Source organism: Drosophila gunungcola, unplaced genomic scaffold (genome assembly GCF_025200985.1).
Source record: "Drosophila gunungcola strain Sukarami unplaced genomic scaffold, Dgunungcola_SK_2 000001F, whole genome shotgun sequence".
Classification (NCBI taxonomy): Eukaryota; Metazoa; Arthropoda; class Insecta; order Diptera; family Drosophilidae; genus Drosophila; species Drosophila gunungcola.
In genome coordinates, this window is record NW_026453197.1 from 1,315,218 (window position 1) to 1,330,529 (window position 15,312).

At 35.2% G+C, this 15,312-nt stretch overlaps 2 protein-coding genes across 2 annotated transcripts in view; one reads left to right on the plus strand and one right to left on the minus strand.

The window, feature by feature from the left end:
- LOC128263415 (semaphorin-1A) overlaps positions 1–15,312 on the plus strand; it is a 143,721-nt gene that overhangs the window by 49,281 nt on the left and 79,128 nt on the right. The gene's annotated exons all lie outside the window — the stretch shown is intronic.
- On the minus strand, positions 4,850–5,193 carry LOC128263416 (bomanin Short 3-like). The gene is made up of 2 exons (XM_052998449.1): positions 5,124–5,193; positions 4,850–5,066 (listed from the first exon to the last, which is right to left on the minus strand). The coding sequence occupies exons 1-2, from the start codon at positions 5,173–5,175 to the stop codon at positions 4,993–4,995; spliced, it is 126 nt and encodes a 41-aa protein (XP_052854409.1). The 5' UTR covers positions 5,176–5,193; the 3' UTR covers positions 4,850–4,992.

The following is a 15,312-nucleotide window of genomic DNA, read 5'->3' on the forward strand; positions in this document are numbered from 1 at the left end:
GAAACTGAAAGATTTTAATTTAATTTGAGTTTCTGTTTCTCTTATCGCAGTCTGACTCTGTTATTGTGTTTGCCTTTCAAGGGGAGGTTTCCGTATTCCGTATTCCGCATTCTGTGCTCTGTATTCCATATACCCTGTACACTGTATTCCAGTATTCCGAACTCCCAGCTCCCAGCTCCGAGTTTTGTGTATTTTTAGGTCTGTTTGCCAGCATCATCCAGAAACAGAAACAGAAACCCATGCGGGACGTTACTTCCTTCTGCCTGTCTGCATCTGGCTGGCTGCATGCCGCCTGCATTTGGCTGGAGCATTCACATTCATTGAATTGATTTAGATAAAATCACCGTGTGCCTGTGCCGTGTGTATATATATTTTTGTTGATTGCGTAACGCCCTGGCGAATGCCACATGATTATGCCGCCCCCCCCCAAAACGAGGCACCGATTGGCGGCATGTGAATGGCGTTGAGGCTCATCATAGATACATTGAGGTGTTTTGCGGCACCAACAACTCCTCCTTTCTCCTTCCTCCCGAAAATTTGAGGTTGACATCAAACAAGCATGTAAGTGTGGGCCTGGGATCGAGATTTATGAGATGCACTCCATGAGGCATATAAATCTCAATCTGGCACTGCAAATTGTGCGGTCTGGGGGTCTCGGGTGGCGTGCGATAAGACTTTAATGAGATTTGGGGGGCTTCATTGACTCGCTCAACATGTGTTTAGAATTCATTGTTATTTATTTCCATGTTTTCTTTTATAATTTACTTTTTTCTCAAATTCCAAACAGACATAAACAAATTTATAATTCCAATAATGAGATTAAATATTTTATTATATATTATAATTTTGGTTTCAGGTTTCCTTTCGTAGGTATTAAAAAAATCCTACTTGCATTGTTATTTTGGTTTTGAAAAATAAGATTTGTTTTATCCACTTCAACTGCCAAGTAATTTTAATAACTTTTCGCATTAACTTTTAATTAATTTTATTAACTATATAAGCCACTGACCGTTTTAATAACATAAGAGCTAAAACTTTTCCCTTCAGCAGAATAATAAACAGTCGAAATAATGGGCGCCCCTTGTACATCTTCAAGTAAAATGGATTTCCAGGAAAGTCCTTGGGGAATTGCTGTTAATGAAATTAATTTTAAGTTTATAGAGTTCATTTTTGAGTTGACTTACCTGACTGGATTTACGTTGAGTTTTGCTAGGGAATAAAAAACTTTTACTTGCTTATGCAGTGCCTTTTTGTTGAACTTGGGGGAGAAAGCCACATTGAATAGCCACCGAATAGTGGCCAACAGAGGTTGTCATGACCACACATAAAAGGGGATTCCATTCAACCATAAACGTAATTTTTTAATCCCACCCTGTGAAACCCACATAAGTGGGATATCAGGAGTTAGGGGCGACCTTTTACAACCTTCAAATGAACAGGCAATTTAATTATGAACATACTCGGGCACCACCTCCGACTACAAATCTCTTCTTTTGCTCCCCCATCCGAATTCAAGGACAAATTATAGCCATAAAGCTTGTGTGACCAGGAGCGACTGGAGGCCTTTTGCCTGTGGGATAAGCTAAGAGCTCATTAATGTCACATTCATGGCAACTCCGGAAAGAGCATAAAATGAGCAAAATTTCTATCAGAGTATCCCCCGAACTGGGACCAAACTCCATTTAAATTGACAACAAATTGTTGGGTGTGTGTGTATATTAGCTAGCTTGTGGGCCTGTAAGGCAATTAACAGAGGAACACCACACCCCAAATGCTCCATAAAATAATCAAAATTAGCCAAAAAAGCCAACACCGTTTTGGGTCTTTTAAGCTGCTATTTATGTTTAAGGATATATCTGTGTTTTCTGGCCATTTTCATACTAAACGATTCTTTTCATATAATAGAGATGTCTTTTAATTGTGAATAGTACTGTAATGTAAGCGTAATAGCTGTAATGTAAGTTTATAGAGGATAAAAAAAGGCCTATGCGGGTGTAAATAAATTGAAAAACTACTTTTGTTTTATAAAATTAAATTGTAGTTTAAACTTAAAAGAAGTATTCGATTTTATAAACAAACAAAGTATAGTTAGAACTGTAGTTTAAGGAAAGGATTCTGAATACCATTATTAGGATATTTTGTTTTAATTTCATTTAATTAAATAATAATCATTTCCTAAAAATGATTATTGCTGAAATAATTTATTATAAAGTATTTATTTAAATTTTTAATATAAACAAATGTAATCAACACGGTTTTATATAACTGTGCGAATACAAGCTTTAAATATATGCAAACCTTTATTTTCGTTGAGTGTATTTAGTTTTGTTGGTAAGAATATAAAAAAGTGCACTAAACATAATGCCAGATTTCTTGCTTTGAGCTCTAAACTGCCTTTCAAGTCCGGTCATTCTAAGCTCCGTATACCTGTGGATGAATTTATGTTTACCCGTCGCTCTAATTAAATTTAATATGCATATTGCCAAGGCATTTGAAGTGGCCAGACATGGTCGGAGTTCAAAGGGGAAAGAGAAAGAGAGGGCTATGCTGAGAGAAAGAGAAGGAGTTGGGTAGACGCATAGCTTGCGGTTGGCCGGCCTGTATATGGGTAATAAATTTGATTAGTAGGATTTACGGGCCGGGCCAACGTTCAAATACTTCTTGGTGCAGTAAATTTTATGCTAAACAGCAGTGGAAAAAGGTTGGAAAAAGCGGGTTGGCCAAAAGGAGGGTTGCTTTGTGGTCGGTCGAAGTTTTCTTTGCTCTTGTTTGTTCTGCTTTGCCTTTCGCTTGTCGTTTTTAGTGTTTTATCTTTAACGTTAAACGAGTTGTTACAATAAAATGTTTATAGCATTCTCTAGGGAGCCTTCCCATAAACTTTACATTTTGCTGAAAGTTAGACAACAAGGAGTCCAAAAATAAAAAGGGATAAAAACATTTCGATCCATATATATGGATGCATATGAATATGCAAAATTATAAATTTCCCTTCAGTTGTGCAAAGGTTTTGCCCATCCAGTTTCCACAGGCTGCCAAAAAGTATGCAATACAACAGCGAACTCATCATTAACATCATTATCGGGCCATAGAGCTCCAAAGAAACCAGAAGAAAAATCACCAAAATGATGCCAAGGCCTGAGGGCTGAGATTATGCGATAAAGCACACACACACACACACGCACACACACACCGCGGGTATTGAAGTTGAGATGGCCAAGCTATATCCTCAGCTTCCATACACCCCCGTACACCCCCTATTCTGGGCCTTTCTGCGGCTTTCAGCCGCACAGCATGCTGCCATTTTGCTGGCTGTCGAAAACTCAAAATGAAATGCAGTCAATGCCCTAACTTCTGACACTCCCACAACCGCACACCACACTGAAAAAATTTTGTTTGTCATTATTTGGTCCGGCCGAAGGCGAAGAAAATCTACTAAGCACCTGATAAAAACATCAAAAGCCGACAATATTTAACATCCAAAGTCTTTTTGTTATGTGATAGTAAACAAAAACCGTAAGGGTTTTATACAAAACAAATGGTCGAATCATTCATTTGGTGTAAAATAAGTTTATAGTTATTTTATATAAAGCACAAATAAATAATTTAAAATAAAAGTAAACAAAAGTAAACTCAATACAATTTTTTTAAATAGACAAATATTTGAAAATTATTATCAGTGCATGTCGGCTCTACAGTTAAATTATGCGCATTGGGATTCTTTTGGGTACTGAAATTATTTCGCTCTCTAGCTCATGTTGGTTGATGATGATTCCCCCATCATCACGCCTTCCTTTGTGACTCTGTTTGTGGCAAAAGTGAAAAGAAATTTCTGTTTGCTGCCAAAAGACTAAAAAGAAAACCACCAAAAATGCATTTGGATTATTGGCGCTGCTGAGACATAAATCTGCATTCACAATTGCAGAGTGAATCAATTGAAGCGCGCGCTCGTGCAGAACTAGAATATTTGAAAAGAATCCTACATTTAAGACCTTGACGATTGGAAAAATTGTATTGCCATCATTCTAATTTCTTTTCTTTGTATTTTTGCAGGTAAGCTTTATGGACTTAAAGAATTCGTATTTAAATTGTATGATTACAAAAATTTCAGTAATATGTAAGTAATGTTATTATACTTTTCTTAAATCCTACTTGTTATAGTCTATTGCCCAGTTAAAAAACCAATCATCTAGCTGACTTTTAACAGTTAATATGCAAATTATTTAACATTTATTTTTATGAGGGCATAAATTAAACATGCTGGGATTTATGCCCGCTTAAAAAAGACTTATTTGGATTCTCAAATTATCTGGAACACAATCAAATTAAAATTTTCGATGACGACAAAATTAAAACCAACAACATTATCCTGGATCATTATTACCAATTTTGAAAAGTATTGAATAATGTGTGGGAAAAAGTACACGATAACCTTAATAAGCGCCACATTTTCAATTCTGTGAAAACGCTAATAAATCAATGCAAATACCAGTGGAGCAATGGGGAAAATCGCCATCGATGGGAATGGGAATAGGGGTCTCACTGGCGCATTAACATAACAGTTATGTGCATATTAAGTGTACATTATGTTCCTTAATCCAGACAATAAAGCACCCAACAATGCGGTAACAGCAAATGAATGAAATTATGCAACTATTTTACAACAAATCAATGAACTGCAATCCCAGCCAAGCATTACCAGCGAAATCAGCCAACCATTTGGGCCTTGAATATAAATGCAATAATGTCAAACCGTTCCAGGAATTAATGAAATGAAATGTTAATGCCCAACGACAGATGTTCGATTGAGTGTATAATTGTATACGGAATTAGGTCAGAGATTAAATCGGAATTTGTTTTACAGCTGTCATAGAGATTAGCGTGGGAATTTTATTTCAAGTGGTTCAATCAAAAATTGATAAGACATTATTTATTGCTTCATAACGTATGTATTTTCATCTTAATAGCCGATTTCGTATGCCATGTATTTCCATCTTATTTTCCGCCATGGACGTTGCAAACACGGCAGTCTCCATTGATAATGACATTGCCAGGGTTCAGAGGGGTGGCTAAAGGGGAAGATATTATTACTAAATTTCTATAACAATTAATAAATTAATAATTACCGCTGGTCAGAGCCAAAAGGCCGAGCAGGAATGCAACCGAAAGGATTTTCATCTTTGAAGTAGGTAGCTAGAACAGAGGTGAGTACTGAACTGATGCCTTTGCCAGTGAGAACAATCCGCTTTTATACTCTGCCAATCTGCCTCGATCGCTTCTTATCAATGTTTTTGTTTTTGCGGATCGGGTAAAACCGCATTATTGATTTAACGTGTGGTATTGCCCTCCGCTGAATGTGAAAATCCCATCGTCTGGGTTCTATCTCTCTGCGATTTCAGGTTCAATTAGCTGCAGTTAATTGCGCTTGAACTCAGCTGTAAAAACTTCTCTTCTGAAGAAACTGGGAACTCGTTTGCTAAGCGCTTTTGATTGACAAGCGTTCCAAGCAATCGTACAGTATAATATTGCGTTTGGATATAAATATACGTCACAGCTCGTGTTGACTACTTTTGAACTGGTTTTTTTACGATGGTTCTTTGCCTCTTATTTGATTTGAATTTGTCAGACTAGTGCACTCTTCTAAGAAAAAAATATTATGGAAACATTTTTTAGCTTTGGTTTAACCTTTTTTTTAGATTAACAAAGCTAGTATTATGTGAAAAAATTGCCAATTAATTTTGCCTCGTAGTAACAAAATATACTGATGTTGATAGTAATGCGTTTGATGGGAAACATAAAATTAATAGCTACAGAATCGTTTGATTAAATTGGAAGTTCAAGTCAGTTAATGTATTCTTATTTAAAAACAAAATGATTTACTTTAAATTTAATTTTCTTAATCAGTTTTTAAATACTGAATAAAAAATAATCGGACCAATTTAAAAAAACGGCGAACAGGTATTGTATTGAGAAACATTTTTTTGCTTTTTTATTAACGACCCCAAGATTTTTGTTACGATTCACGCGAAATGACTGGCAATATTTGTTTTCGAAATAAGGCAAGCGGGGGTTGTCGAAGTTCTGGTGCGTAAATGAGCTAGTTAATTAATTTATTTTTCAGCTATTATTCACAACTTAGCAATAAATACCTGGCTAATAGATCTCCGTAGAGCAAAGTAACCTGCTAACACGAATTAAAAAGTTTTTTGTTTTGTTCATATAAGATAGTATAGTATATTTATGTTGTCAATTTTTTGTATCAATAATTTTTTGAATAAATATGGAAAGGTTTTGCATATTAATAATTTGTTTAACTTTGGTTGCAGCATCGTCGGGTACCAATCTTTATTTTAAGGTTTTCTCTGTGGTTGTCGTTGTGGTTGAAATATAATCAGATTTGAGGTCTGAGCACTGCTTAAAGACGGGACTGAAAATATAATTTAAAAGAAAAGTTTAAGAATTTAATAGTTATTCACAAAATTTGAACGGTTGTAAAATAGTATTCAACGTAACTTTGAGGTGCGCTCATTTCAGATTTGGAAAAATAGCTTAATATTGTTTTAAATAGTGAGATCATCGCGAATTAATTTTTTTATACATCACATATAGTTTATTTTAAATAAATTCTGTTTTTTATGTTGGAACGATTTCACAGTTTCGGCTTCCAAAGTTATCATTTCTAGCGCTTTTGTAAGATATTTACCACATCGGTTCTCCTTTCTCTAATTTTAATATGTTGAGCGCTAGGAAAAACATCAACAATCTGAAGAGATTTAAATTGAAGACTTTCATAATGAACTTTTTTGATTGCTGGCCGATGTTGAACTGAGCCTTTTACAAACTGGATGTGTAATATATACCAATCCATATAAAAGGGTTGTCGCTACATAAATTCTCTGGAGAATCTACTTTTCATCTACTTTCTTATCAACTGCAGACGGAAATGAATGCAAAGAACCCTACGCAATCTTTAGATTTATTTGTATTTATGTTACTTAGGGAAAGGCGTCACAAAATTCTGCGTCATACAAAATTTATCAGACTTTATTGAAGTCCCGAAGGGCCCCCTCAGAAATTCCTATTAATACATTTTTTATTAAGAACGGGAAGTTCCATTTTTTTTCCTAGGTTACAAAACATTGAATCACAATTATAATTCTTCTTTTAAATTATTATTTTTTACTCAAAGTTATACTAGATAAGAAAGATATTTATTTTTCTATCTTTTTATTTTGCAACGCATCAATTATTTAAAAATCAGTTGTTCAAAAAGGAAAAAATAAAAGAGTCAATCAAATAGACGGAGGTTGAAAGTGCAATTCGGTGGCCGAAATGAAGACTGAAAATCGTGTTTTTTATTTTGACAGGAAAGTTAAAAGGGACACGCAAAGCTCAGCAAAAATTTAAAACGCTTTTTCATCGAAATTTCTTATTCTTCTGCTTTCAATTGCTTAATTTATTGTATTTTTCTTTATCTTGAATCTTTTTTTGTGTTGTAGATATGAAAAAATAAATATAATGAAATAGATTTGGGGTGCAGCTTTAAAATTGCATTTGCTTTATTGCTTTTATTAAACAGAAAATTTTGCGAAGTAAATATTTAAAAATAATTTCAATATAATAATAAATTACAATTATTCTAATTTTTTTTAATAAATTACAATATTATTTTGTATACTTATAAATTAACTATGCCTATTATAATTCTAAATACTATTCTTGTCTAATCCTTTTAAATTTTTCTAACGTTTTCATATCTAAACATAATAAACCCAATAATATTAACTTAAATTGGCAGATTTCAAATTAAATAGGCATTAAGTAAAGCATTTATATCTGTATCTTTGATTTGAAATAAATGAAGCCTAGCATAGAATTTAATATTTTTCAAAACAATGATGACAGCTTCTTAGAATTCAACACGAACTCCATTAGCTTAAGTCCATTAAATTAGAATGGAAAGACTTTAACGTTTTGATGCAAGCAAAAATGATAAATGTTCTCATCAAATTGATAGAGCAATCTATATACTGTTTCTAAGAATATTTGTATGCATGTACTTAGACATGTACATATGTGCATGCTGTTAGAGCTGTTTAATCAAATAACCGAACCGGACAGCCCCAGACAATAAAGTTAATTAATTTACTGTGCATGGACTTGCACATGGATGTCGTTCGGCTCTGGCAGGCGCTTTGATATCCAGATGCATTGGGTGAGGTCCTGTCAGGTTCTGGAGGTGAGGAGCGTTGGCAGTAAATTAAATTTAATGGAAAATGTTTGACGGACTCTGCAGGCAAAGGGCAGCTAGTAATTTCAAGAACAGCCTCCAGGTGAGATTGTTCAAATGTCTTGGCTTTGGCTTGAGGACATAACATGTATGCAAATCACGAACGAAATTCGATTATAAAATATTAATCTATTAATTTGTATTCCACCCACTAAATTGAAGGCAGCCTGCCAGCGTGATTCATAAATCAAAGCGAAACCTGTTAATGTTCAATTGTGATAAGGGCTCTGCTCAAACATTTACACGACACTTCACATTGTATAATCGAAGGCCATTTTCCAATGTCGATTTTCATGCCACAGTTTATGCTAATTTAGTTGCAACCTTTCTTGAACCCAGAAAATGGTTTAGGGACACTCACACTCAATCATACACACACACACAGAGAAAAGGGGCTTGGCAACAATCCATTAGTGGGTTACTAACGGTACCCGGCCGCCATTTTGTGTAACAACTGCAAATCAATGCCCTGACATGTGAAAAATGGCAGCCAAAGGCGAGGTTCCATTGTTGTATGTCTATTATAATATTGCCATATTATTTTATGCATGCAACTGTGTCCATGGGTGCCTATGTGTGTGTCTATGTGTGCGTGTGGGGCACACACACTGTGTGTCTGTGTCTGCATTTTCGTAATCAAGCTCATGATAAATCGTTTGCGCAAAATTTATTGAGTTTTTGCATGACACCACCAAAACGACAGCAGCTGCAGCCTGGAACACAAAATCCATAATAAGAGTGATGCTAAAAAAGTGTTTTTTTCGGTTGTCTATCCCAATTCATCTAATTTACCATTTTACATTTACATTTTCTAACTGCTTGATGTTCTAGCTTAAATTTCCAATATAAAGAGTGGTATTTAATTTATTTAAATCAGGTTAATATTGCTCACAATTTAGGAATGTCCTATTCTTCGGTGACTTGAAGTCCACAAGTTGTGCCCTAAAAATTAGGAGAAAACACATTTTGCAAAAGCAATTTCAACTAAAGTTAAAGTTCATTTTATAATATGCAAATCTAAGCAATTTTTCTCTCTTACCAATTTACTGTGAACAAAAGATAAAAATCAATTTTCGACTTCAGTCGATTCATTCGGATGTAAATTGCAGAATTGAATTTTCTTTACGCATGCTGTGCATACACATGTGTGTAAATTATTTTGTACTATTTTCATAGAAGTTCTCGACTTTCGGGTAACGATTCGATTGGTGGCCATCTCCTTATCATGTTTGTCCAGCTGCTGCAGCAATTGCTTCGAACAAAAATGAGCCGAAAATGTCTTTGTGTATATACGTATTTAAATGAAATACGTGTAGTTTTCATGGCAGGCCAAATAAACGGGAAAGAAAAAACCTTTCAGCTTGAATTTACATTTATTTTTTAGTCTCCTCCAAAAATGATTGATGACCAAAGCGATTGAATTTGATTTTTCTTCTTTTCGCTTTCACAACTTACTATTCACTATTCTCACAAATAATCAAATATTTTGCTTGTATATTTTGTTTCGGTATTATATTTGCTTGTACATTTATTTTTTGTCTTTTTCGGACTGGCTGCTATTCAATAATATTGCATAACTTAACACTTTTACTATGCCTAAGATTCTTCTAAGCTGTAAATTTATTCGAAAATGATATGAATACATGCATATTAAATATTATTTTAAGGTCAATTTATTTCAGCGTACTTTGTGGCTCACTTGAAAAATATTGGCTGAGATTTGGGTTGTCAATTTGGGATTTATCTTTTCAGTATGACTACTATTAAAGCTTTAAATTAAAGTAACTGCTATAAATATTTTCTTAAAGAGATATATATTAATGACAAATAATAGCCCATTTTAAAACGATGCATTTCGTGAAAACCAAATTGCTCAAGCTAGCAGGAACTTTAAGAAGACAAAAGTCTAGTAAATTAGGGTGACATTGTTACAGATAAGTTTCCCAACAATGATGAAGCACACACACTCAGAAACTATCATTAAAACACTCAAAACAAATGGCAGATGACTCTTGTGTTCATGAGGAATGCCACTCGTCTTTGAAACATGTCGTCAATAAAGGAAAAATTATGAGTGACTACCCTTGACTTACTTGGGTTTTAGACATCCCCAATCCTCCGCTGTTGCGTACCCAAAAACTATTTGTGAAATATGGCAGAGAAAATGGGAACCCAAAGAGCGAATGACAAATGTGCCGGGTGAAGTGGTCTGGTCTGTTCGTTTCTGGTTCTGTGGTCAATGTGCAGTGCATGAGCCTGAATGAAAACTATTAGCTCGACATGCTGAGCGGGCTAAGCGGGTTTGGTGGGGAAAACAACATCATTGTGCAGTTGTTAGGTGACTCACAGCCCGAGAAGCGACAGGAACCAGAGTACTCCGTGTCCAGTGTCCATCTGCCGGCAGAGAACAAGTTTTTTGGCTTTGCACTCGAATGAACCGCAACCCCTGACCATGGGTCAGCAACTGATGCAACTCCACCCCGGTGAAACTACACAGAAAGAATAACAATTGTGGTATTTTAGTACTGATACCAGCATATACATAAATATGATATTTGTATTTAATATCTTAAGGCATTTCCATTTGAAAATGTAATACACAAATATATTTATTAGTGTGCTTACTAAGATGATGCCCAGTGGCCTATACATAATAAAAATGTTCTGAAATTAATTCGAAATTCATCTTAAATTGTTATACAACTTGAACATAAATATTGAAAAATTCTGTATACATAGTATACATATACATAGATGAGCTATTATATTTTTCTGTGCATTAGATGCTGTACGCCATACGGCCTTGTCCATGTTCGCCATGTTCATGTCGTTAATGTCGCGCTGCAACCGAACATCGGCCACAACAGCCGTTGGAAAAACTGAAAAGTTGCTGGGAAAATAATTTACAAAAAAAAAGATTTTTATAACAATATTTTTGTTCATTTTTGCATACTAATCAGTTTTGGATTCCATAAAGCTTAGCATACTTTTGGGTACGATTGAAATGGGTTGCGGGAGCAAAGCTGCAAGACAAATGGGCTATAAATTTGAATTAAGTGCTGTTCCTTATTTGCTGCTGATTTACCATGGCTAATGTTATTGCCTTGGCCATAACATTTTATGACTTTCGCTTGATGTGCAGCTACATAAGCGTTCTTGCAAATATCGATCAGATTTAACATCATGTTTATTTACTGACTGTGAAAGCTATTAAAACTACAATGATGTTGGCGAATACTTATAATTCAAAAATTTGTAACTTATTTAATGTAATCTGCCAACAGAACAGCAACTAGAACAATTTCTAAATTCTTTGATTGCCTGTCATCACAATTCCATTTTTATGATTATTTGTATGGCTACACAAAAAAGTAGAGTCATATCATATAAAAAGCATAGCACGCAAACAAAATTTCGACGAAAAATATCAAATAAAGGCAGCCAAAAAATAAACGAAAGCCGACAAAAAAAGGGGAAATAAAAAATATTTGTTGGCCTTATTAAAATTCCATGCAAATTCGTTTATGGTGACTACTGTGGACGTAATCCCCACCCCCTTTTTGGAGAGATGTGTGTGTGTGGGTTGTGTGTTTTGTGGCAACAATTGTTTCGACTGCGGAGCCAAAGAATGGAGGAAAATAAGTGAAAACCTAACGAAAAGTTATTTCATATGCGCCAGACAAAACAGTCGAGCAACAACCCCACCAAAAAGAAACGACCAGTCGATACGAGCCAAGGACTTTTCCCACTGGTGCACTCAAAAAAATAAAAGCAGTACAAATAATTATAAAACAAACGTTTTTGAACTAACTTAATGGATTATGAATACACAAAGCCATTTATTTAATGGATAAAAATGTATTCTTACCTAGTAACCATATTATACTTCTTTAATATTGGATATTTTACAAAAAATTAAAAATGTATTTGTTTAATACCAAATAAAATATTAAATACTTTCTAACATCCTTTTGTATATGGCAAAATGTATACACCTTTTAAAAAACTGATTTATTGAATTCTTTAAATATTTTATTATAGTTCTTTTATATTTGTAAATTTATTATTAAACTCGTACATAAATGAAAATTGAACAAAATGTAATAATCCTGTATTTTCCTACTTTTACATAAGTCTGGCTTTTTTTTCTGAGTGCAGTGGGTGGCTTACGGGAACTTTTGTGTGTGGAAGCGCGCGTGTTAAGCATATTTAGTTCATTTATTTCAAATTAGATTCTTTTTTGGAGCGCCAACAAAGGGAACACCACCAAGGATGGTAAGGGGCTGCATGCAGAAGCTCAAACTCTCGTCAAGGACGAGTGTCAGCTTTGATAAGAAGGACAACTGCCACTGATGGCTGCTCATTTGGGGGATTTTGCATACATTTTCAAATTATTCAGCATTTATTTTTTTTCTTTTCTGCACATTTGTTAAGAATTCTATTACACAGCATACATATATGAATGATATAATTTTTTCCATTTGCTGATTAAAGTGACCATGACAGGGATGTTTTCACTGTACTTGTTGATGTGTGTGTGTGTGTTTGTGTTTGTGGGTTAGGTTTAAAAAGGGTTCAAATAACAATAACTGAAAGTGCGCTTAAATTTTGTGAATTGTTTGATGTGCGTTTGGGTAACCCGCTTTCCCTTTTTTTCCGGTTTGTTTGGGCATGTTTGAATGGTTCATTAAGTTAGTTGTTTCTGGATGTGGGCGTGGCTGATGTGCTTGCGTTGGAATTGTAAAATTTGAAAGGGAAATAAATAAATTATTTAAAGCCCTTAGTTGGGCTCTAAGCTGGTCGAATGGTTACCTTAACTTTGTGTTGTGTTCGACGGGCTTTTTTAAGAGTACAATCGTACAGCAGTATTCAAAATAATAGTATGTAATATTTGAAAACCATTTCAAAATAATTTGACCAAGTTTATGATTTAAAACAAATTTTACTGGGAAATATTAGAGATGACTCTTAAAACTAGCTTTAAAAGTGACTAGGACACCACAAACAAAAAGTAGAATATAAATATTTTGCGAAGCGCCTTCTGAATTAAATTTCCTAGGTTAGTAATTTAATTTAGCTGAAATCATCTGAGCACCTGCAACATTGTCGTGGCATGCAGGATATGTGTGCATTTCCCTAGAGGTTTGAATATTGCTTTTTGCCATGGTTTTTTGCGAACCTACAAATATTCTCTTCCTTTTTTTTTTTTGAAGATGTTTCTTTATATTTTTTCATCATTGTTGGCTGGGCACCTAAGGGAGATTTCCGCAGTGCGCTTTGTTTCCACCAAAATGAGCACCGGCAGCATGTGTTGTGCATGCTAAATTGTTTTCTTTTTGTTGGCAGCTCTTTTTTTAAGAGTTCATTTTTTGGCCATCTCCCTTGGCCGGCTCCTTGACTTTCGTTGTTGGAGCTATGGGCCATGCTGTTTTATTTTTTTTTTGTTGTTCCCGCTCTGTTTGACCTTTTATGAAATCAGCCAAAAGTCGTTGAACGCTGCTTCCCATTTTTTTCGCCCGGCTTTTTGGGTCTGAGGCAGCTGTCAAATATTAGTTCTTGTTAGTGGAAGGACGAAGGACGGCCTGTGCAGTGTGTACATGTTGTGACCAACATTGTTGGTCAACACACTCGAAAAGGGGGGGCGAATGAGAAGGGAAGGCTGGCTTTTACCCACTGCCACTTGTTATAATTGTGTTTGCGTTTTTCAGTCGTTTTCCTTCTTTTTCCCTTTGTTGCATCATTTTCCCTTGTCGTTGAACAAGCCCCACCACATCTAGCTTGTTCGCAATGTCATAAAATTTTTGCTTGCTCAGCAACATTCTTCTTTTGCTTACTCAACTGCTCGTTGGTCTCGCTTTCGCAGCCCCTTTCCAATCCTGATGCGAATCTATATCTTTCTAGGACGTCCTCTTTGGCATTCAGTTTTTGCGGTACTTACATTGCCCAGTTCACTATGTTGGATTGAACAGGACATAGAAAGCACGGACGGCAGAAATGAACTGATTGGAATGGGTCAAGAAGGAATTATAAAAAGGTGTGGTTTCGATAAAATGTACGAGTGAATATAAAAGACAATATACTATTTTGTAAGCATAGATATTCAGTATTTAATGGGGACAGTAAAGTGTTATTTGGGATTTTCACATATTTTGTTTACAAATTTGGATGATTCCTGTTAGATGTTATTTGTTTTACTACAGGTTTTATGTTCCTTGTGAACAAAAGTAAGTAAGTGTTTATTTTGCCATTTATAAATAAAAACCACAAAAGTCTTTTTATTTAGCAGTCCCAAATAACTTTTATTTATCTGAAAATGTAACTCCCTGAATGTTTTAGGGCTTTAAAGTATAACAAATTAATTTTACTACCCCAAAATATTTTGTTATTTATATGAAACTTATTCCAACTGATTTCCACATCAAATTCGTAATCCCATTAAAGGGGAACATATGCTTGAAAACAAAGTCCAACCCCTTCTGTGAATAAAAGAAGCCAAGCCAATGATTTACCACCTTAGCCTTTGTTCGACACCCCCAGTCAGACCATTAAATAAATTAAAAATCAGCTACAGGAGGGAACAAAAAATTGGCTAGCCACATTTATTTACGTACGCTTTGAAATGCGAGCTATCGAGGTGGTCAATGGGAAGAGACATTTGACTTTCACCTTGCCTTTTGGGGGCAGTTCAAGGCAAGGACATGAAAAGGACACAGGAACAGGCAGGGGAAAAACTCTCCTCAAACTCAGTCAGACATTTAGCTATGCAAATCTCGATAAAGAAAACCGGCACCTGCATCTAGACACAAGTTTAGTGTTTCATTTTCGAACTGGGACTGGGTGGAAAAACGGAAAAGTCCAGTCGGGGTTACGCCCCGGGCAATCCATCAAGTTAGTGTGCTGTGGTCTGGACCAAAAGCCAACCAATGACCCACCCCTGAATGCATTAGCCATAACTCTCATTATGTGGCACCCGATCCGGACTTGGGTCATAGCTCCAAAGTCCAGCGACCCATTCAATCACGCCA